The sequence below is a fragment of the Enhydra lutris genome, unplaced genomic scaffold (genome assembly GCF_002288905.1).
Source record: "Enhydra lutris kenyoni isolate GAN:26980312 unplaced genomic scaffold, ASM228890v2 scaffoldscaffold59, whole genome shotgun sequence".
Lineage (NCBI taxonomy): Eukaryota > Metazoa > Chordata > Mammalia > Carnivora > Mustelidae > Enhydra > Enhydra lutris.
This window is the reverse complement of record NW_019154143.1, coordinates 5,909,929-5,934,272: the sequence shown is the minus strand read 5'-3', so window position 1 is coordinate 5,934,272 and position 24,344 is coordinate 5,909,929. Positions and strand designations below refer to the sequence as shown.

Sequence of the window (24,344 nt, the reverse complement as noted above, 5' to 3'; positions counted from 1 at the left end):
TTTTTTTTTTTAAGGTTTTATTTATTTATTTGACAGTGAGATCACATGTAGGCAGAGCGGCAGGCAGAGAGTGGGGGGAAGCAGACTCCCTGCTGAACAGAGAGCCCAATTCGGGGCTCGATCCCAGGACCCTGGGATCATGACCTGAGCCGAAGGCAGAGGCTTTAACCCACTGAGCCACCCAGGTGCCCCCCAGGGTTCCATTTTTTAAATAATTTAGTTTCCTTATTTACTTAGTGAGGAAAATAACTATGATAAATAATAGGTCTTTGTTCCTTGTGGGCAGATCTTTGGTTTATATTTCATCGAACCCAGCACAGAGCTGACACAGGCACCCAATAAATATTTGTGGGATTAAGGGAGGGGCTAGTGAAGATTTCCTCTCGGGATAAAGCACAAAAGAAGGTGGCTTGCTGAGTGTCCACGCTTGGCACAGAAATATCCTATAATTAGTTATCACTGCTTATTTTCTTTAATGTAAAATTTAAAAGCCCATAAATGTTAACATGGTACGGTTAGCTACTGTGCTGCCTCTCCAATCAATCCCATATATCTGAATTTAGGTTTTCAGGGTGGCCAGCCAATTATATTTTCTTTTTCTCATTTCCAGTAAAATGCTTATGGATTTTATTTACTAATAGAAGAGTCTTCCTGTCTTACAAGATTAGAAGGATAACTCTTCCCATAGAAACAATGTCAGTAGCCAATGCACTGAAGAAATATGTTTAAAGAGCTTTCTTTGCTCGTGATTCTTGTATAACTTAAGGTATTACATTTTTCCGCACTTCAGTTTTTCCTCTTGTAGGAGGATAATACCACCCCATTCGTTTTGGAATTAAGTCAGAAAATGTATGAAAGGGGCGCCTGGGTGGCTCAGTGGGTTAAAGCCTCTGCCTTCGGCTCAGGTCATGATCCCAGGGTCCTGGGATCGAGCCCCACATCGGGCTCTCTGCTCAGCAGGGAACCTGCTTCCTCCTCTCTCTCTGCCTGCTTCTCTGCCTACTTAGGATCTCTGTCTGTCAAATAAATTAAATAAATAAATAAATAAAAATGTATGAAAAACACTGCTATCCATTTAAATCCCTGGGGACTTTACAAAGAAAATTGACAGTGGAAAAATCTCAGATTACTATATATTTTTTAAAATTTAAAATAGCTCTATAGTCCATACTTGTTTTCCCTTTTCTGCATTTATCACATTGATTGTTTTTATGTATCCAGGTGCTATACTTGTATTTTTACCGGGACTAGCAGAAATCAAAATGCTGTATGAACAGCTACAGTCTAATTCTCTCTTCAACAACAGACGCAGTCATCGGTAAGTTCATTGCTTTCCAGATCCTTACGCATCTGTTGCAGTTACATGCAAAGACAAATAACCAGAACGGTCTCTGATAGCCATCACGCTCTTTAGACCCTGGTGTCACTCCTCAAGCATATGTTTGTGTATGCCAGCTGGAAGGAGGCAAACCGATTTGTTCCGGGGAATCAATCATTCCCATTCCATTAAATAAAAATATTTCTCTTCACTTAGCGTAGTGACTCAGCAAAATTGCATGTAATTTCAGTTGCCACATACAGGGGATGGGAGAAGCCAGTGTAAGTAACAACAAAGAAGTGCTGCCATTTGAGAAAAAAGTAATTTGTAACAGCTTCTTTTCCAGATGTGCATTTTCATATCTAAGGGGACAAGTACTGAAGAGATGAACGCTCCCTAGAAGCACAAGGAGGAAGTCTCTTAGCATAAGTCACTGTCTCTGCATCTCATTCTCTGAATTTCAAGACAGAGGAAAAATAATTCTCTACTGTTAGTGTGCTCTAGGCTTGTTACTCGTACAATATCAACTATTTAGTCCTCTTGACTATACTACTGAGTTATACTCCATTTTTTCCCAAGGTGGTGTAGGGTTTCTAGTTCATAGTCCTGAGTACACGTTTTGTAAGGCTCATAAGGAACCTTCTCATTTAGAGAAGCTGGGCCCTGAGGGCAGGTTGTAGAGAAGCTGCTGACACTCGGAGGCCAATTGTTAATTTTAATAGAAATTCACCCACCATTAATCCAGTTTCAGCCTTGTGTGTTAGAACACTGAATGTGCTTCTGTTTTCTTTCAGATGTGTGGTGCACCCACTTCATTCATCTTTATCCAGTGAAGAGCAGCAGGCAGTGTTCGTAAAACCCCCTGCGGGTGTAACCAAGATCATCATTTCCACCAACATTGCAGAGACATCCATAACCATCGACGATGTTGTCTATGTCATCGATTCCGGGAAAATGAAAGAGAAGAGGTATTTTCCTTTGGCACTGTAAGAGGAGGGCTAAAGATGTCTCGGTGAGGCTGATGTGGCAATGACCGATGCTCTTAAGCTACACGGATTGCCATTTGAAAAAATGTTTTATGAAAACTGTGGGTATATCTGAGTGATCTGTACCAGGACCGTAGTCTTAGAGTCACACGTGGTGGAAATTTTCAGGTTTTACCTTGGAAGTAGTTCTTTTTCCTCTCACTTTTTTTCATATGCTTTCCATGTGCTTGAATGAAAAACAGGTGATCTAGGTGGTGATGGCTGTGTTCATTAGTTTGTCGTAACCATTTCACAGTATACCCATATGTGTCCAAACATCATATTGTGTACCTTAAGTACATACAGTTTTTATTTGTCAAATAAATATAAAAAAGAAAAAGAAAAAAAGAAAAGGCTGTGGAAAGGAACTGTATATAATTCACCAACATCTAATGCCACTGAAATCTGTGCTGTCTGCTCCCGCCACGGACTGAAATATCCAAGAACACACAGGACCCGTGTCTTTCGGTGGAAGTAAGGTGGTGCATCTGTTCTATCCATGCTCAGTAGGATGTTTTTATAAAATAGTTCCTTTTTCCATTTTCTTTTCCTCTGTAGATATGATGCCAGCAAAGGAATGGAGAGCCTAGAAGATACTTTCGTCTCTCAAGCCAATGCTCTGCAGAGGAAAGGTCGAGCAGGCCGTGTTGCCTCTGGGGTCTGCTTCCACTTATTCACCAGCCATCACTTCAATCACCAGCTGTTAAAGCAGCAGCTTCCAGAGATTCAAAGAGTGCCATTGGAGCAGCTGTGTCTGAGGTACACCTTGATCTTTATGTTCTGGCTTCTGGAAGGTCCACGTCTCTCACCTAAGTCCCGTGTGTTCTTCTTAGAACATTTTGCTGAGAGTGGACATGGATGAACTCACTCATTTGCAAAGGAAGAGCTCTTCAGTGTTACCATTCACTGTACTGAACAGTGTTACCATTCAGTGTACCATTCACTGTAACTTTCTGCACATGAAGATCTCTTACATTGCAAAGAATGGCCCTAAAGTAGAGCTTAGGAATACATTTGTAACTCAGGAAAGTAATCTAACTGATCAAGAAATTTCTGCTAGGGGCAACACCAATATTAAATCATCAAAGGTAAAAAAAAAAAAAAATCTACAGCCTCATTATCAGGGCGAAGTGAACAAAAACAACTTGAAAAACACCCTCATTTACCCGATGAACAAAGAAGAACAAATACCATAAAATGGGATTTAATAAATGAATGATCAAACTCAGTGTTACTGAAGCTGGGCAACATTTGGTGGTTGAAATGTGGTTGGCATTATGTAAGAACTCACACTATCCCTGCCCTCTGACCCAGGCACTGCTTTGAGGGAGTATGCCCATAAAATAATAACCCAAAGCAAAAAGAGTTACTTATACAAAGATGTCATAGCTCTCCTTTTATCCAGCAGGTATATTTTGAAAGCCTTCCATTTGCCAGGGGTTGAGCTAAGCACTAGAGATAGGATACAAGACCCAGGCCTCGCTTTGAAGTGTCCACAGTCAGGTCTTAAGAAGTTGGGCAAGCAATTGTCTTGAACTAAGGTAGTAATGGTGCAAATGAAGAGGAGCAAAGGGATTTGAGAAATCTTTGAAAGTTGAATGACCCATGAGGGAGGATGAAAAAGGGGAAAATATAATCACATAGTACATATGATTTAAAAACAGCTCAGGGGCACCTGGGTGGCTCAGTCAGTTGGGTGTCCCAACTCTTGATTTTGCTTAAGTCATGATCTCAGGTTGGGAAGATCAAACCCCACTTCGGGCTCTATGCTCAGCTCAGAGTCTGCTTAAAATTCTCTCTCTCCCTCCCCCTTGGCCTTTTCCCCCCGCAGAAAAAAAAGACAAAGAAAATGTATTTAAACTAGCATTGTCAGCTTATGAAAACATATGTCTGGGAAATTATCAACTATTTTTGTTCAAGAAAGAAGCTTACTTCTCTGTGTCATCTCTCCAGAAATAAAATGGACAAATTACTATTTTGTTTTCTTTTTGTAGAATTAAAATTTTAGAGATGTTTAGCACTCACAATCTCCAGTCTGTGTTCTCTCGGCTCATTGAGCCTCCGCACACTGACTCTCTCCGCGCCTCAAAAATACGATTACGAGACTTAGGAGCATTAACTCCAGATGAAAAGCTGACCCCCCTAGGGTATCACTTGGCCTCTCTGCCCGTGGATGTGAGAATCGGCAAACTGATGCTGTTTGGGTCTATCTTCCGCTGTCTGGATCCTGCCCTCACCATTGCTGCCAGTTTGGCTTTTAAGTCTCCTTTTGTAAGTAAACACCATTCATCTAAACTGGAGTCCACGGGTCTCTAAGGGGACCATGGGGGCTTCAGGGTTATGTGAGCCTCCCCACACGTTTTCTTGTGAGGACGATAGATGGGAAGTCTTAGGTCACAATGTCTATAACTTGTCTGATCCTTAAAGAAATCCATGCCTCAAATGAAGGTTAAGAACTGAAGATCCAATTTACTGAAAGAATCTAAATGGGCGTTTTATTGTATCTGCTCCAACCTTGCGCATTAAAGAAAAATCAGAAAATGCAAGCAAGCAAAAGTGCCCCAGCATGACTTTAAAAGGCAGTAAATACATTGGACTGCTTTTTTTTTAAACAGCTTTCTTAAAATACAATTTGCCCATTTAAGTTATACCTCCAGTAGTTTTTAGTTTATGTGGTCCTCATCATGGTCAGTTTTAGAACATTTTTATTACCTCATAAAGAAACCCCTTAGCAGCCATTCCCCTTTCCCTCTCTCTCATCCTCTGTAGCCCTGGGCGACCACCTGTTGGCTTTCTGTCTTCATAGATTTACCTCTTCCAGACGTTTCATATTAACGAAATAATACATGGTCTTTTGTGACTGGATTCTTCACTTAGTATAATGCTTCTAAGATCATCTGTGTTGTAGCATAAACAGTACTTCGTTCTTTGCCTAATAATATTCCTTCGAATGGACGTGCCCCATATTGTTTTTCTGTCCGCACTGGATGGACATTTGCTGGTAAACACTGATGTACAAGTTTTTAATGTAGACAAATGTTTTTATTGGTCTTGGGTACATACCTAGGAGTAAAATTACTAGATCAAATGGTAACTCTATATTGAACTTTCTGAAGAACTTCCAGTTCTTTTCCCAGAGTAGCTGCACATTACATTCCACCAGCCAGGGTTGCAGTTTCTCCCCATCTTCACCAACACTTGTTATTATCTGACTTTTTTAACTATAATCTTCCTAGGGGGTGTGAATTTGTAGTTTCGACTTGTGTTTCTCTAATGGCTAATGATAGTAAACATCTTTTCATTTGCCTGTTTGCCATTTGTATATCTTCTTGCAAGGAATGTCTATTCAGATCCTTTGCCCACTTTTTAACTGGGTTATTCATGTTTTTATTACTGATTTGTTAGGGTTGTTTATATATTCTGGAAACAGGTCAGAGAGAAATACGATTTGCATGTATTTTCTCCCATTCCGTGGGTTACCCTTTTCACTTTCTTAATATGTCCTTTGAAACACGGAAGTGTTTAATTTTGATGAAGTCCTGTTTATCCAGTTTTTTGTTCCTTGAGCTTCCATTGTCATAGTTAAGAATCCTAAAAAAAAATACAAAATACCAAAAAAGACTCCATTGCCAAAATAGCTGAAGGGGACTGGAAGCTTCCATTTACAGAATAAGTCTTGGGAATAAAAGGCACAGCACAAAGACTATAGTCAACAATATTGTAACAGTGTTGTATGATGACAGGTGGTAGCTACATTTGTGGTGAGCATAGCATAAGGTATCAATTATTGACTTGTCAAATCGCTATGTTGTATACCTAAAACTAATATAACACTGTGTGTCAACTACACTCAAAAAAAATCCATTGCCAGATCCAAAGTTATGAAGATTTATCCCATTTATCCCTATGTTTTTTTTCTAAGGCTTATAGTTTCATTTTTACTTATTTTTTAGCAGGGGGTAGCATCAGAGGGAGAGGGAGAATCTTAAGCAGACTCCACGCTCAGCGTGGAGCCTGACGTGGGGCTCGATCTCACAACCCTGAGATTGTGACCTGAGCTGAAATCAAGAATAGGATGCTTAACCAACTGAGCCACCCGGGTGCCCCCTTAGGAGTGTTATAGTTTTTGCTCTTACATTATGGCCTTTGGTCTATTTTGAGTTAATTTTTGTAAATTGCATGAGATAAGAGATAAGAATCCAACTTCATTCTTTTGCATATGACTATTCAAGCATCCCAGTACCATTTGTTGAAAAGACTATTCTTTCGCCATTGAATGGTCTTGGCATTCTTGTCAAAATTCATGAGGCGCCTGGCTGGCTCAGTCTGTATAGCATGCAACTCTTGATCTTGGAGTTGTAAGTTCTTTGAACCCCACATTGGGTGTAGAGATTATTTAAAAATAAATTCTTCAAGAATAAAAAGAAAGAAAGAAAGAAAGAAAGAAAGAAAGAAAGAAAGAAAGAAAGAAAGGCCTCAGTAAAATGTGCTCTTCAAACCTGGTTTTCCTCCTTTAGGTGTCTCCCTGGGATAAAAAAGAGGAAGCTAACCAGAAAAAGCTAGAATTTGCATATGCAAACAGCGACTATCTGGCTCTTCTACGAGCATATAAGGTAAGTGTATATATATATATATATTATACATATATATATATATATTCTGGTCATATACCTCAACTATTATATATATAATTATATATTGCATATTATATTAAAATATATAATATTTTCTTATATAAAGGAATTATATATATAATATATAAATAAAATATATAATTATATATAATATATATATTCTGGTCATACATCTCAGCTATTAAGTTATATATAGATATATATACATATAACTGTATATTTATGTGTACATATAACTATGTATATGTATACATATATATCTGTGTGTGTGTACACACACACACACACAACTTAATAGCTGAGGTGTATGACCAGAATTGGCACTAAAGAGTCAGTTCACTTTTATTTTCTTCCAAATTTAGGGATGGCAGCTAAGTACAAAAGAAGGAATGCGTGCAAGTTACAATTACTGCAGACAGAACTTCTTGTCTGGAAGAGTTCTTCAGGTGAGTTGTTTCTATGCAGGTTTGTTTTTGTTCATTTTCTGTTATAGCCCCACGCCAGAGGGTGTTGCAACTTTGTCTCCCTGCTTCAACATTGAAAGTGTCATTTCTGGAATATGCTTGGCTTTATCAGCTGTTGTATAAAACACACTCCTGTTTTACATCCTCTGACCTGAGGCCTTCTGCACTGAACCTTTCAACTGACCCACTTTTCCTCTTTTCAGTGAATCTGTGCTTACTTAATGTGGAGGTTAGAAGAATACAGACACGGTGATGATTGCTGCTCACCAGATGTCAGTTTTTTTAGGAATTCTACCAAGCATTCTATTTTTTTTTAAGATTTATTTATTTGAGAGACAGAGATCACAACTAGGCAGAGAAGCAGGCAGAGAGAGAGGAGGAAGCAGGTTCCCTGCTAAGCAGAGAGCCCGATGCGGGGCTCGATCCCAGAACCCTGGGATCATGACCTGAGCCAAAGGCAGAGGCTTTAACCCACTGAGCCACCCAGGCACCCCTCTACCAAGGATTCTTAATCTGGATCTATAAACCCCTGAAATTATATGCAAAATCATATGCTTATACATATGTGCTTTACTCTGGAGAGAGGGACCATCATATTCTCAGAGCGGTCTGTGACCATCACCAAACTCCTTACTTTCTCCACAAAACCAGAGAATGAGTACTGAACCAGGTTTTATTCATTTTCCTTATGTCTGTCAGAGGCTGAGATGTCAATAATGAGTGCACAGAAAAAGCAGGTTTCTTATCTTCTGGGCCGTAGTGGAGAGGGCTCTGTCCTCTGTTGTGACAGTGTTGTAGGTGCCTTCCACAGTGGTAGAAGAAGCCAGAATACTGGCGGTACCCATCTTTACAAAGCATCTGTTTTCCTCAGAGATTTTCAGCCTGGGTAAGGGGAAGGACTTTGATTTCGTATTAAAAGATGTCCTGGAGTAGAATACAAAATTAATGTCCTTAGTGCTTACCACTACCTGACATTTATTTATTTATCTATCTAAACTGTCTATCCCAGAAGCTCCCTCAGAGCAGAGATCTTGCCACATTTTTTGACACTGTAGCCCGAGTGCCCGGAACAGTGTTTAGCACACAGTTGTCACTCAGTCAAGATCGATAGAAGAAGTGCAGAAGTGAATGAATGTGGTTATTAAAATGAAGACTTCAAATCCTGCTCTTCACCTTCGTTCTCGTCTGCCTTGAGGTGTACTACCCTGAGGCATCGCAAGAGGACACAGGCTCTAGCTTTGTCCTCAGGACACCAAAAACAGTAACTTTCAGTCCTGGCTGCACATTAGATTTACCTGAGGAGGCTTAACAAAATAAATGAATAAAAATGCCCAGTTCCCCTCCAGGCAGTACATCTGGATCTCTGTGAATGGGGCCTGAACATCTGTGTATTGCCGTCGTTGGGTGCACCAAGGGATTCTAGTATGCAGCCAGGCTTGAGAACCCCTGGTCTGGAGGGTATGTTATGTGGAAGGTGCAGTCGCAGATATGTCCTCAAGTTATTAATATTTAAGTGTAAAATGATATTTCCTTCAAATTACATTTCCTGTGAAACGTATTCATTTTCTTCAGGATGTATGTACATTTTGCTGTGATCTGAAATGTCCATCAGAGTTCCCTCTTCTCACTAAAGAGAGTAAGATTTATCAACGAAAACCTTGTCATAATAGAGAAGTCCTAGCTATATTTTGCCATGTTATCCATGTGTACGTGAGGCATTTCAAGAAAATACTTAAGCTGTCATCAAGAGACAGGAGAGTATTGCATGGCTCACAGTTCCTTCGACTGTCCTTACCGCCTTCTCTATCTTCTGATACTCTATTTGAAGTATGGCCAGAAGAGAAAGAGTTCTGTTCCTTTCTTTTTCACACTTGTGCTCAGCTACACAAAGTGGTATTATGTGATCCAAATCCAAACCACATAATAATGTCCTTATTCCTAGGAAGAGATGTGAGCCAGAGAGATCACAAGGTAATAGAAAGTAAGTTCTGAACTGGGTGTTCTGCATCCATTGAGAAAGAACACTAACCATTCTAGGCTCCAGGGAGAAGCTAAGGGGACCAGAGCAGAAATGTAAGTAGGAAAAACTAGACAATGTCACAGCACCTTAAGTTGGGGGTCCAAAGTAAACTATATTTTTTTGCTGTTCTAAGGATTGCCAGAGAAGTCAGACCTACCCCAAATCCAATGAATGAGTTTTTAAAGGGGGAAAAAAAAGTGTTGTTTTTTTTTCCCCACTTCTTTCAGGAAATGGCCAGCCTCAAACGACAATTCACTGAACTGTTATCAGATATAGGCTTTGTAAAGGAGGGACTCAGAGCAAGGGAAATTGAGAAAAGAGCCCAAGGAGGAGATGGTATCTTGGACGCCACAGGAGAAGAGGTAACGAATGTGTAGTTAGTTCTTTTATTTATCTTTAATTAGTACACAGATAGTATATTAACTCACTTAATATTTCATATAAGCCCTCTGAGCAGTGGGCTTGATGCCATTCTTGATTTTCTTTCCACAAATAAGTATCAGGTAACACTCCTAAAAACAGGAGGGCTAAATTCTGTTAATTTTTCTACTTTTTTTTTTTAATTTCACACATGTTCTTTTTTTTTTTTTTTAAGGTTTATTTATGTATTTGATAGAAAGAAAGAGCGGGGGCATAGAAGCGGGAGGGGCAGAGGGAGAGGGATAGAGAAACTCAAGAAGACTTCAAGCTGAGCACAGAGCCTGATGCAGGGCTCGATCCCACCTCGACCTGAGCTGAAACCAAGAGTCGGATGCTTAACCAACTGCACCACCAGGTGTCCCCACACCGGTTCTTGATAAGCCTATAAGAGGTGAAATAGATGTTTCAATAATGTCTTCTTAAATCACACCAGCCTTTTTCCAACCGGGGATAGTTTTTTTTTTATATGACCACAGGAAGAACGCCTCTTCAAGAAGAACCTGATGCTGCTCTGTTCCCAGTGCAGTTAGTACTTTCTGCAGATCATGAGCATCTTGGCCTGAGCCTTGGGCACACTGGCTTTGTAACTGCTTTGCAGGGACCCAGAGCTACTGTGGGCTTCTTGGAGTACATCCTATGTGAATATGGTCCAGTAGTCTTACTTTTCACTTAGAAAGAAGGAATTTTTCTAGCAAAAATATAGAAACTAGGTATTTTAGTTTTGTTTTAAGACCGAAATCAAATGAAATATAATGGTAAATTCCAGGGTACAAACAGAGGTAGCCACATTACTGATAAGATCAATGCTGTCTTTCTCTCATAGGCAAACTCCAATGCTGAGAATCCCAAGCTGATATCAGCAATGCTGTGTGCTGCTCTTTATCCAAATGTAGTGCAGGTAACAAACATTTTTCCTAGGTTCTCCCACTTCTTGTTTGATCTGTAGCCAAGGGACATAAGCTAAGACATACACATTAACCATGTTAAAGAGACACCTACAAAGACGCACAGAGCCTTTTAAACTTTGTATACATTTCCAGTCCTTCAGTTCCCCAAATCTGTTCAGATACATTGTTCAAGAACACATTTATTTTATAAAATGAGGTGCCTTTTTAATCCTTCTGACATATTATGATGTTCTAAAAATTTAAATGGACATAAATGTCACCCAGCCGGGTAACCTGTGCATAACTAGCCTTCTATATTAGACAGAAGTTTGGTTCTACTACAGTTTCTCCTCTGGCCTCTGCTCAGGACTGCAGTTAGATGAGAACAAAATCAAACGAGCCAGGGCTCTGCTGTGGGACCACCTATGGCCAGCCTTCTGGAATACCCTCCTCTATGTGCTATTGGACTTTTACCTAAGTTTTAATTATCCAATCCTTGCCAAACCTAGAAAGACTAAGAGTTTGTCTGAGTGCTAAATTGTTTCTCATTTAACATTTTGTTAAATGCTCAGTTGACATCTGCTGATGAATTTCTGGTACAGAGATTCAGTACTTGCATGCTTTTCAAACCATTTGAACTTTATTTTAAAAAACCATTTGAAACAAAAGTATGGAGATAGAGAAAAAAAAAAAGCAAAACCAAGGACTGGGAAGAATAAAGCAGGCAGAGCATAAACTTTTAGGGCAGTGAAAAGATTCTGTATGATACCATTGTAATAGGTGCACATCATTTACATTTACACAAACCCATAGAATATACACGACCAAGAGCGAACCCTAAGGTAAACTACGGGCTTTGGGTGATTATGATGTGACACAGGTTTTTAAAAATTATAATACTCGTGCTGTCAGAAGCCCTCCACAATGAACCCTGTCACTCTTAGTGGGAGTATAAATTGATACACCCATTCTAGATTTCATTTCTGAGGACTGATTTGTTAGGAAATAATTACAGATATGCATAAAGGTACAGCAAAGCAAATGTTCATTCTAGTTCTGTTTATAATTGCAAACAGTCTGAAGTACCAATAAGAGGGAATTTATTAGCGAAATTTATTTTAGATCTTTATAACTAGGTCAGCCATTTAGAATTGTGTTTTAAGAAAATATTTAACAACGTGGAAAGATGTTCTCAATGTATTAAGTTTAAAAAGTAGATTGGAGAAAATGATCCTACATTAGTTTCAATGCGTGTATATTTTTATGTCATACATTTATAGTTTCTCTGTTTCTGTATATAAACAAATCTAGGACTAAAAACTAAAATGTTTATCAAATATAGTGCTAATTATTTCTTAATTGTGTGATTACAGGATATCATTATTTTCTTCTTCTTTCCTAATACTTGCATGGAAAAAAAATATGTGTGTGTGTGTGTGTGTGTGTGTGTGTGTAATTATCCGCTCCCCCCCCGCCCCCGCCAAAAATACCTGTTGTTTAGGTGAAAAGCCCAGAAGGGAAATTGCAGAAGACCAGTGCCGGAGCTGTCAGAATGCAACCCAAAGCAGAGGAGTTGAAGTTTGTCACCAAGAACGATGGCTACGTGCACATCCACCCTTCGTCAGTGAACTATCAGGTCGGAATGGTGGGGTACACCTGCATTTACATATGGCAGGCCTCACGGAGAGCAGCACAGTCCCTTCAAGTCAGCCCAACCTCCTTCCATCATTCTCTGTCCCGGCAGCACCACTGACTTGGGGAAGGTTGAATAAGCATGAATAGACTAGAAATCGGACTGTCTGGGGAAAGACTATTTCCATGTTAAGAAAATTCTACGGGATACTGAGAAAATGCTCAAACCCGCTTTCAGATGTATAATTGCTTCTCTACAGCAGTCATTTCTTAAGAAGTCAGGCTGTAACTGCATCACTAAATGTGTGTCTTAAAGGGAACGGCCTGAACTTGCCGATGGCGCCTCCTGGGTGCTTCTTCCTCCTGCTGCTGCCGCTGCGGGGCTGCGCTCCCACTGCTCTGCTCAACTCACCACAGGTTACACATGGCCTCCTAGTTGTCAAACCCAGAGAACACATTCTCTCCCCCTGGTCCTCATCAAACTTGACTCTTGCGTAGTATTAGACAGCACTAACCTCCTGTCCTGAAACCATCTTTTTTTTTTTTTTTTAAGATTATTTATTTATTTATTTGACAGAGAGAGACACAGTGAGAGAGGGAACACAAGCAGGGAGAGTGGGAGAGGGAGAAGCAGGCTTCCTGCTGAGCAGGGAGCCCAATGTGGGGCTCGATCCCAGGACCCTGGGATCATGACCCGAGCTGAAGGCAGACGCTTAACAACTGAGCCACCCAGGCACCCATGAAACTATCTTTGATATGGTTTTGCTCCTGAAATGCCACTTTCTTCTTTCTCTCTCTCTCTCTCTCTCTGATCATCCCCGACACTTCTTTGACTAGTTTCTCTTCCTTCGCTCCGAAATTGTGGTTCTGTCCGTAGGCCTCCTTTTCTCCATATGTTCCAGTTTACTCTTCCCAAACCTTCAGGGCATTGTGATTCGGATTGCCACCTCCATGCTGTCACAGAGCCCCAGATCCCTGTCTCAGGGCCTGGGCTTCTTCTGAGCGCTCCTGCTGGAGCTCACCAGCCGGATGCCTGGCAGTCACCTCAGACTCATTATCTTCCTCTTTCCTCTTCTCTTCTCTTCTTCCCTGTCTCAGTGAATGGCACCATCCCAGTCAGAGCCCTGCGGTCACAGGGTCCCTGCCACTCTTCTCCTTACTCCAGTCCATTTGGACCGCAGGTCCCAGCAGTTACACCTTCCGACACTCTTGGATGGGCCTACTCCTTTTCTTCCCACCATCCCTTCCTCAGTTCAAACCCCAACATCTGTCTCCTGCCTAAAGTGCTATCACGATCTGACTTTTAGTCCTTTCTCTGGGTCCTGCTGCCAAAATTAACTTTGCAAAACACACATTCAGTCATGCCATTCCCTGGCTTAGAACTCTTCCTGTGTGGAATCTCCTGCAAATGCTCCTGGGACCCTGCGTGCCTGCCCCTCCTGTACCATGTCCCCCACCGCTCCTCCCTCAGTCCTTCTGTGTGCCATGACGTTGGACACACTTCCTCAGGATCTGGAATGACATTCTCATTCTCAGCAGGCTCCTAGCCTTTGAGCTTCCATGAGGAAGCTCTCCCTCAAAGTTGCTTTTTACTTCCGGTTCTGCCATCGTGCGGCATGCATTTTATCCACTGTTGTGTTTATCACATTATTTTATGGTTTATGGTACATTTCCTTCGTGGAATTGTGAAATTCCTAAAGACAGGAATTGTATGTCTGCATTTTTATATTCTCGATGTCTAGCATGGTGCCTAACGTAAAGCAGATGCTCAATAAAACTTCGAGGGGAGATGGAACAAAAGAGGACAGGAGGACGGAGGAAAAGAATTTGAAGTGTTAGGACTGGTCAGCCCCATGCAACTACTGAGTAACATGTCTGCAAAGCATGAAAAGGGTCTCCTTAAAGCCCAGAAGAATTTGAGGTCTGGGAGGTCATCTGGTCTCTCAGCCGCACATGTACTTAGGAGCTAGAGGTCTGAGTTAGCTCCACTCCTCTTCCAAGGTTACCATGGCATTCATGCCATGAATCCAAACTATTCATGCATCTGTTCAGTGTCTACTAGCGACTCCTCTGTGCCAAGCACTGTGGCAGGCTGTGGAAGACAGTGGATGAACTAGACAGACAAGGGCTCTATCCTCAGGGAGCTTCTGTTCTGCTGAGGAAGACAGGCAAGAAACAAGTAAACAGATCATCTCAAGTCAGTGACAAATGCTACTAAAAGAAATAGAATAAGAGGTTGAGAGTGACAGGAGAGGGGCCATTTTGCTGAGTGGTCAGGGAAGAGCTCTCTGAGGAGAAAACTGAGCAGATCCTAAATGCAGTGAAGGCCGAGCCATGGAGATATCTAAGGAGAGAACATTCCAGCAGAGGAAATGAAGAGGGAGGCACACTGGCGTGCTGGCGGGAGGTGGGGGAGGTGGGGGACGCAGGCCAACGGCCAGGACAGGCAGAGTGGGACATGAGGAGCCAGAAGAGCAGCTGTGCTGGGACAAGCAGGCAGGGCCAGGTCACGTGGGCCATGGTACAGGCCGTGGTAAGGATCTGAGGTTTTCTTCTTAGTCCCCGGAGGGTTTTGAGCATACCTTTTTAAGGGATCACGGTGGCTGCTGGGTGGGAAAGAGACTGAAGAGGGAAAGCAGAAGGCTAGCGAGCACGAAGGAAGCCACAGAGGTGGTCTGGGGAGTCGGTAATGCTCCGAGCTGAGGTGGTCACTATCACAGTGGGGAGAATATGTCAGTTCCTTATGTTTTTAGAAAATAGAACCGACAGGACCTCATGATAATTTTGATGGAGGGGAAAGAACAGTTGAGGATGGCTTCTAATTTGGGACGTGAGCTGCGAGGTGAATGGGACAATCATGTCCTGAGCGGGAGGGGAATACTGTCAGGAGGGGAACATCAAGAATTCCTTTTGAACGTGGTACTTCTTAGGTATCCAGGGTGAGGCGCCAGGAAGGCAGTCGCATGTGGAAGCCTGGCCTTAGGGGACAGGTACCGGCTGGAGAGAACTAGGGGAGTCGTTCACGGACAGGTGGTGCTTCAGTGTGTGGAAGGGGGGGTTCCCCTCCGGCTGACTGTCATCATCTGAGGTTTTCTGTTCCAGGTCAGACACTTTGACAGCCCCTACCTGGTGTACCATGAAAAGATCAAAACTAGTCGGGTGTTCATTCGAGACTGCAGTGTGGTGTCTGTGTACCCACTGGTCCTGTTCGGGGGAGGCCAAGTGAGCGTGCAGCTTCAGAGAGGGGAGTTTATTGTGTCCTTGGATGACGGTTGGATCCGTTTTGCAGCTGCTTCGCATCAGGTAAGGGCTAGTGGGCCTGTCTGTGAGGCGTGGGCCCTGAGGGGCTTTGTGCTGTGAAGTAGAGGGCATTCCTTCAGGGGCCGAGGACGACAGAGCTTAGGAAGAGTGAACGATGAGAGGGGCGGTGGGACACGGAGAGCGACCGAGGCTAGACAGAGGCCGGAGCTAGAGGCTCAGTGAGAGACTGGGAAGTGCATGGGGAGGGGAGCCCAGTTTGGGCTGGTGTGAAGGGTTTGGGACAGAAGCCGTGAGTGAGTTGTTGGACCTTCCTAATTGTTGTACAAATAACACATGTTCACCAAAGAAAAACCAGAAAATGTAGATGAGCAAAAATAAACAAAAATCACCCTGATTCTACCACTACCATTAAGGAAAAAGTAAAGGTAACGGGTCTGAATTCTTTTATTCTCAGGTCTCACATATTCACTGTTGGAATCTCTGCAGAAACATTTAAGGAGGAATATATGTTTAGGAAATAAAAATTCATTTTAACATTTGCATCTGGTAGAAAGGTAGCAAGAAGCAGAAACACCGACTCAAACATTCATGTGAATTTATTGGCACATTTAACTGTAAAGTCTAAAGCAGCATAGTCCAATAAAAATATGTGAGCCATATATATAATTTGTTTTTCTAGTAGCCACATGTAAAAAATAGGTGAAACTAATCTTAATTTTATTTAATGTAATACAGCTAAAAAGTTTTAATTTCAACATGTAATCAGTATAAGAATTTATTGAGATATTTTATACTGGGTTTTTATACTAAATCTTTAAAATCTGGGTGTACTTTACACTCACAGCACATCTGTTCAAACTTGCCATTAGATTGGCCACATGTGACAGGTATCTGCCATCTTGCATGGAAAAGGTCTAGAAGGCCAGGCATGGTTGGTTTAATTCAGCAGCTCAAGTACGACAAAAACCTGGCTGACCTCATGGTAGCAGTGTGACTGCCATAGCTCCAGGCCTCACATCTGTGCAGCGGCAAACTATGCAGGAGTGGAGACAAGAAACTTCCTCTCCTAAATCAATTTCTCTAGCCAAAGGAATGTCATAAACTCTAAGGCCCAGATGATCTGAGTCATTCACTCTGGCAAAGCTCATGGCGTGAGCCTGTTGGAGTTAGGTTGGGGTGCAAACTGCACGGTTGCCACATGATCGGAGAGCAGCAAACCATGTTGGGAAGACCTCTCCGTGCCCACCACACAGAAGCATAAGAAAACGCCATAAAAAATGTGGAGCTATTTCTTACCATGAAAGCATCAAATGTATCCCAAAGCTACAGATTTTTTGGTTTAATGTCTAGCATTTTAAATTCTCCATTTTCCTGCTTCTCCTCTTGGAGCAAATTGTAAAAGTTGACCAGGCTTTAATTTGCAGAACACTACATAGAAGCCATTCTTCCAGATTTAATCTTTTCTTTAAATGAGATGTGCTAGAGGAGCTTTTTTATAATAGTTTTCATTTATTATATTGCAGAGCTGACATTGAGCGAATGTTCTTATAGTTGCATCAAGAAATTTTAGAAGCCCTTTAGAATAAAAATGTGTTTAGTTTCTCCTCCCCACCCCCGCATGGAGTTAAAATTACTACCGGAAATCTAGATAATGATAATCATCAGTGGGACCTTACCTTTACTAACCTTTCCTCCCCTGGTGCCCCAATCACTGCTCACATTGCAACTTTCATTTTAGGTGGCCGAATTAGTAAAGGAACTCCGTTGTGAACTTGACCAGCTCCTCCAGGATAAGATAAAAAACCCAAGCATAGATCTGTGTACATGTCCTCGAGGATCCCGGATCATCAGCATGATTGTGAAACTTGTCACCACACAATAAAGACCAGTGTCAGGAGAGTGCTTGCTATTCCCCTGCTTCTTGCTCACCTGGGAAATAACAGCAGCACCTCTCCCTCCAGGCAGGCTCCGCGCTCAGGGCTGCCCCGGTGAAGGAGCCCAGGGCAGGCACCGTGCAGGCCCTGAGGCACCGCACACCTTTAGGGAAGGTTCCCAGACTGAGTATTTCTGACAGAACAAGGACACTCCCAGCACAATTTGGAGTGTCCGTGGGAGGCAGTCGAAGAAACCGGCTTGCCTGTGTTTTTCTCTGTGACTATCCCGAAGTGAATGAAATTCACCTCATCACACAAAAGTGAATGTTTAATACGATTTGGTTTTAATCTATGTATTTTTTTTCTCCTTTTTTACTGGGGTGAGATAGGAGCATGAGGAGAAATACTGAATTTTTTCTCTATCGTAAAAGCTCATCTGAAAGAAATTAGAATAGAGGACAAAAAATCATGTAAGCAAGAAAAATTAAAATTTCATTTTAGGCTATTAGCTACGAAGTAAACTTAAACTTGATCTGTGAGGGATTTTTATTTTACTCATTAAAGGTCAGCCTTAAAAAACCTGAAGAGCTCTTATTTGTTTTTAAAGTGCAAGCTGGTTTTATCCTTACCATTCTTCTTCTTAGAAGCAGAAGAGTCTAGGTGTCTTTGTTCTGTTTTTGGATTTCCATTTAGGAATCTCTGCTCTTTCTTAGGAACACCCAGATCTAATGGCCACATTGCACATTACCCAGCGAGGAATTTTGACGGTCTTCTCAGAGCAGACTTGGCACAGTCGAGGTAGAAAAGGTTGCCATGCTAGTGTCAGATTTTCAGCCATAAAAATATCTTCCAGGAGGCTGCTTATTTTCAGCCACCACTTAGGTGAATGGAGAGCTAGCATTTTGAAAAACTATCAGTACATTGATATTTTCTCTAGGCATTTATCCGTGTGGCCAGGAAGCATCGCAGAGAGCTGAGTAGAAAAAATATTCTTACGTTTGTGTGGCGCTCGGGTAGTCACTGCAGGTTTTATACTATAGATGGAATTCAAACTAATCAGCAGAACCACCACAGTGAAGGGCGTTCACTTTTCGCAGTATTATTTCAGTTAAATTTTGAGGAAACCTTCTAGGCTGTCCAAAACGGTCATTGCCCAGCGTGTTTAAGCCTTGGCGCGCTCGAAGAGCTTAGACTCTAAGTAGTATTGTTTAAAAGGCATTAATTCACGTCATCACTTTAAATTAAAAAACACGCATATGCATAGCACCTGCAGTATTCAAATTCTGACTCGCAACGGAAACCAGGCTCACATTACAGAACTGCTCAGGAGAAATGAAGACGACCACACTAACCCTCTAAAACATCTTTTGGAACCAGTTCTGACTCTCGGTGCTACAGTGGAGCTGATGCTGGCTGCCCCCCCGCCCCCAGAGACCTCTGCCCAAGCAGACCTGCAGCTTTCCACGTGGGTTTGCAGCAGAGCACACAGCGGGGAGTAAACTGCACAACTTTCCATCCTGAGCGCTGAGAAATCGCTCCCCTCAGGGGAAGCTATCCTTGGGCTGGTTACTTGTAGCCACACACAAATGCACAACTCATTCCACAGATGTGCCAGAATGTGGAAGAGATCAGGAAGCCTTGACTGAAGACACTGAGTAAGAAAATCCTCCCTGCCAAAACCAAACTTCTTAAGCCCTAGCAGTAAAATTATGAAGTCAATGAAACAGGATGACTTCACAATTGAAGGTCAGAATGCAATATGGCATTTCACGGTGAAATCGGATTTCTAAACCCCAGCAAGATGGTCAGCACTTAATGTTCATTTTATGGAGAATTCTGTGAATGTTGTAAATGTCTGCAGTATTTGTTTCACTGGAATCTAGCTAGGGAACAATATTGGTAAAGTACTTGCTACAAAATTAGTCTGCATTGGGGTTTTGTAATCTGGGTCTATGGGGAGTTCTCAGGAAATGAGAATAGGTAAACATTCTTGCAGAGGTGGTCATAGGTTGGCAAAGCACTAGTTTTGTCTTCTTCCTCCTTGAGTTCCGTATCTGAATATTACAATTCAGACTCCCTGACAAGTAATGAACTTTGGTCTTTATCCTCCCATTCTATTATTCGGGCAGTTTAACTAATACACCAAAGCGCACACACAGCCTGTGGATCTGTATGCATATGGTAAATGTTCTTTTTCCTTTCTAGGCAGTGGTTGGAATATGTCCTTAAGAGGTTATCATAAAATAAGACCTTGTGAAAGTACTTTGTAAAATTAAAATGTAGCAAATGTAAGCAAATTGGGACCGAGGGTGTGGTTTTCTGATGTGGCCCAGGCTGGCTTTTTGAGAACGGCACTCTTGTGTTTCTCAATTGCTGGGCTGAGCTGGGGCGCTCAGGCATCTCACTTGGAGGGTGTCTTATGGGTATCACCTTGTTGCCACATAAATGAGGATCCCTGGGGGCGTGATAATTATGCTCACATTGCCATTATGCTTAAACAAGCCTAGGCACATGTTGGCTCTTTCCTCCTAAGTCATGCTAGAATTAAGCAGAATGCCTAGGGCTTATTTTCTCCCAAATGCAGGGGGAAAGTTTGCTTGAAATTTTTAGCCAGTTAATAAATACAGGGTGATCTATTGTTTTCAGAAGTTAAATTTTGATCGTGAAACTCTGTCAATACTTGAGTACCCACAGTACAGTGCCTCGGGTGGAAACAATGTAGAAACAGCTAACACGGTGTATTGTCCCAGCAATCGTTTCAGACTGTTCCAGAGTGGCAGGCTTCTTCCATTCTTTTTAAGTCTCACACGTGTAAAGCTATATAATGACTGTGTAAACTATTAATCACAATGAGGCATTAACAGGAGAGACTTTTTTCTTGCCATTTCAAAGTTAATACCCCCAAAACCATATATCAAAGAGATTGGTCTTCAGTAAGATTTATAGCCAATCACTAATCCTTAAGGTGCTTTCAAATCTTAGATGTCTTAATGATTTGCTTTGTCAAAGAGCGGAGAAAGAGTTGTGCTGGAAATCACTCGCCTGATATGAGCCACCAGGAGTAAGGGCCATCGATATTTCATAAAGATACAGGACAGCAGCCCAAACACGAACTGGTTCCCACAGACAGTTCAGCCTCTGCCCCATCTTAGCCCAACAGGGGCCATCCCCACATTTACTCCTGAGTCAGTTCCAACCCAGTGAATTGAGTAAACAAGCCAGGAGAGACCTAGGAGGAGGATGGCTTAGAATCCATTTACTGGATTTCTCCATCTGTATTCCAACTTTTTAGGAAAGAAACAAATTGCAACAAAAGACAGTATGAGGGGTTGGTTTGAAAAAGCTGCTTCCCAGGGACAGCTGGGGGCTCATGTCTCATTCTTGATTTTGGCTCTGGTCACGATCTCAGTGTGGTGATATCGAGCCCCACATTGGGCACTGTGATCAGCAAAGTCTGCTTGAGATTCTCCCCCTCTCTCCCTCTGCCTGTGCCCCCCGCTTATGGGCTCTTTCTCTCTCAGTAAATAAATACTTTTTTTTAAAAAGGCAACTTCCCATACATACCAACAATGTATTTGAGATGATGACCCTGACATTACAAATACAATATTCCTAAATATGGTGTAATAATGTATTTAATAAACATTTTCAGCAGAAGCATTTCAAACTGAGGGGTTTTGTTATTATTATTCCTTATGCAGAAAAATGCAGTCACTGATACCTCCTCCAACCTAGGTTTTACTAAAAATGGCCTGAAGGAGGTAATTTTCCTTTCAAGTCAAATGAGCTTATTTTTATAAAGGGGAGAGTATCCCTGGCCGATTTTCTTCTACAGTGATTCAAGACAGGATAACATAGCCCAAAAGACTCATTTACTTACTGAGCGTCCCTTCTAATAAGTTTTGCCTCATTCCATCCCTAAGTTTCAAGTGTATTAGAAGTATGTGTTAACCATTCAAGTAAGACTTTATTTGTCCGTAGAGGTTGATTAACTATAATAGAGGATCTTACCATGTACAAAGGCTATAAAGAAGTTTCCTCACAGGAGCAAATGTGTATTTTGCTTGTTTTAAACCAGTGGTCCTCAACTGGAGGCAATTTCGCCCACCAAGGCCCATTTAGCAACATCTGGAGATGTTGTCACAACTGAGTGGGGATTGGGGGGTACTCCTGGCATCCAGGGGTTAGAAGCCAGAGATGCTGCTGAGTATCCTACAATGCACAGAATCTTCCTCAAACAAAAAATACCCAGTTCAAAATGTCAGTAGTGCCAAGGTGGAGAGAACCTATTTAAACAAAATGAGATAGGTGACTACTTAAAATGTCTAGCTATTAGTTACTAATCATATAAATTATGCCCACAGTTGTCTCTGAAAATTAGGCCTAAATCAACCCTAATCAACATGTACTGTGTGAATAAGAGCATAGGAGTCCATCATGTTGTTACCAAATGCAGAGTACTCAAGGTCTGAGGAAATTATATGTACCAATGGGAAAAGCTATATACAGATGGGTAGGGATACAGTTCTTTTAAAAACATGTTCTACCATTAAATTTCATTTTTGTAAATATCACATTTTGAAAATGTGAAAATAAGTTAAAATGTATTTTGAAAATACAATTAGTATGCGACACTAATACTGTTAACATTTTCCACTTGCAAAACTCAAGTTCTCACACTTAGGCCCACATTAGATATCTGAAATACACACACCCTTACTTTATCATTCTGTTATCTGAACAGAGTCCAACCTTTGGCCAATTTATATAACACCAATAGGGTTTTAAGAAGGGGGATGGGAGTATATAGCTCTATTGGTAGATAACTGTAAAATGTTGAAATCTAACATGAAGCCTAATCAGGAACTGTAATTTTTGGGTTCAGTAATCCTCCTATTGTTTGAACTGGGGAAAAAAAAAAACAAACAGTTTCTTTTAGGACTTGATTATTAGTAAGATTACCGGACTGAAAGTCAGAGATGTGTTATGATCTTCAGACAGATGTCTTTACAAATAGGGGCCATGCTAGATCATGGGCACCAAGGGACAATCCCATCTGAGGAGGAAACTAATCCATTCATTATAGACCCAGCACAAAATAATCCATAATTATAGACGTTTCTGTTAATGCCGCCCTTCTGTCTCTGAAATTCACCTGTGCACTTTCCCATTTAAACTCCAGCTGTCCCCATTATTTCTGGCCCATAACTCTTTATGCCATCCTTTCCACAGTAAGCATGGCTAAGACGGATTAATTGAAGCATGCAATCTGATTAGTTAACAAGGAGGCTGATTGTCCAGTTTATAACTAATGTGTGCTACGTGGCTAGTTTGAGACCCATTTTGGGGTTGCAGAAATTCCTCCCACATTTATGCTCTTAATTTCAACATAACCAACATTTGAAGCAGGTGCTATGTGCCGGCCACCCTAGGAACTCAGGATACAAAGATAAACTAGGACACCGGAAAGAGGACAATAGAGGAATAAAGTTTACTTGAATAAATTCTATCAGGAGCATAATTTACCCCCAGCCTTTGAAGGTTTTAAAGAAATTAGATCCCTATATGTTGAAATTAAAACAAAGGATACTAATGGCTTTGACCAAGTCTTAATTCTGCTTTTTAAGGATCTCATCTCATTCAGCAATTAGATGTGCTTTTTTTTTTAAAGATTTTATTAATTTACTTGAGAGAGCAAGTGAGAGAGAGTGAGCATGAGTGTGGGGGAGGGGCAAAGGGAGCGGAGAGTGACAAGCAGACTCCCTGCTGAGCAGGGAGCCCAATGTGGGGCTTGACCCGAGAGTCCTGGTATCATGACCTGAGCTGAAGGCAGATTTTTTTTTTTAAGACCTTATTTATTTGACATAGCAAGAGAGCACAAGCAAGGGGAGCAGCAGAGGAAAAAGCTGGCTCCCCGCTAAGCAGGAAGCCTGACTCAGGGTCCGACCCCAGGACCCTGGGATCGTGACCCACTGTATTTGGAAGGCACCTGGGTGGCTCACTTGGTTAAGTGCCTAACTCTTGGCTTCAGTTCAGGTCATGGTTTCATGGGTCATTGGAAGGAGCCCCACCTTGGGCTCCGTGCTTAGAAGGAAGTCTGTTTGACAGTCTCTCCCTCTGTCCCTCCCCTCAATCACACATGTGCTCTCAAATAAACTCTAAAAATTAAAAAATAAAACATTAGAAAATCTATGTGACCTTAAATTAGGCAGAGTTCTTACCCACAAACACCAAAAGCATGAACCATAACAGAAAAAAAATTGGTAAATCAATTTCTTAAACTTCTGCAGCTCAAAAACATCATTAAGAAAATCCAAGACAAGCCACAGACTGGGAGGAAGTATTTGCAAATTATATTTCGGTAAAGTACTTGTATCTAGAATATATTAAGACTTCTTAGAACTTGGGTGCCTGAATGGCTCAGTTGGTTAAGAGACTGCCTTCAGCTCAGGTCATGATCCTGGAGTCCCAGGATCAAGTCCTGCATCAGGATCCCTGCTCAGCATGGAGTCTGCTTCTCCCTCTGACCCTTCCCTCTCATGCTCTCTCTCTCATTCTCTCTCTAAAATAAAATCTTAAAAAAAAAAAATGACTTCTTAGAACTCAAGTAGACAACTCAGTTTTAAAAATGGGCAAAATACTTGAGTAAACATTTCACCAAGTATACTACAGATGGCTTAAGAAGCCCATGAAAAGATGTTCAACATCATTAGTCATCAGAGAAATGCAAATGAAATATTACTTCATAGCCTCTAGAATCACAGTACCACGTACTGATAAGGGGTCAGAGAAAATTAGAGCCTTCATAC

The 24,344-nt window shown here is 41.6% G+C and overlaps 1 protein-coding gene across 7 annotated transcripts in view; it reads left to right on the top strand.

Moving 5' to 3' along the window:
* The window catches only part of LOC111158355 (putative ATP-dependent RNA helicase DHX57), a 58,633-nt gene extending 37,680 nt beyond the window's left edge, over positions 1 to 20,953 (top strand). For all 7 annotated transcript variants that reach the window (XM_022520342.1, XM_022520340.1, XM_022520343.1 and 4 more), the window contains 11 exons: positions 1,222 to 1,318; positions 2,113 to 2,286; positions 2,902 to 3,102; positions 4,338 to 4,614; positions 6,861 to 6,956; positions 7,340 to 7,423; positions 9,689 to 9,823; positions 10,705 to 10,779; positions 12,270 to 12,404; positions 15,503 to 15,703; positions 17,400 to 20,953. In XM_022520342.1, coding sequence (XP_022376050.1) covers positions 1,222 to 1,318; positions 2,113 to 2,286; positions 2,902 to 3,102; positions 4,338 to 4,614; positions 6,861 to 6,956; positions 7,340 to 7,423; positions 9,689 to 9,823; positions 10,705 to 10,779; positions 12,270 to 12,404; positions 15,503 to 15,703; positions 17,400 to 17,543 — 1,619 coding nt within the window. In that variant the 3' untranslated portion in view covers positions 17,544 to 20,953. The remainder of the gene's footprint in view (positions 1 to 1,221; positions 1,319 to 2,112; positions 2,287 to 2,901; positions 3,103 to 4,337; positions 4,615 to 6,860; positions 6,957 to 7,339; positions 7,424 to 9,688; positions 9,824 to 10,704; positions 10,780 to 12,269; positions 12,405 to 15,502; positions 15,704 to 17,399) is intronic.
* The last annotated feature ends 3,391 nt before the right edge of the window (positions 20,954 to 24,344 follow it).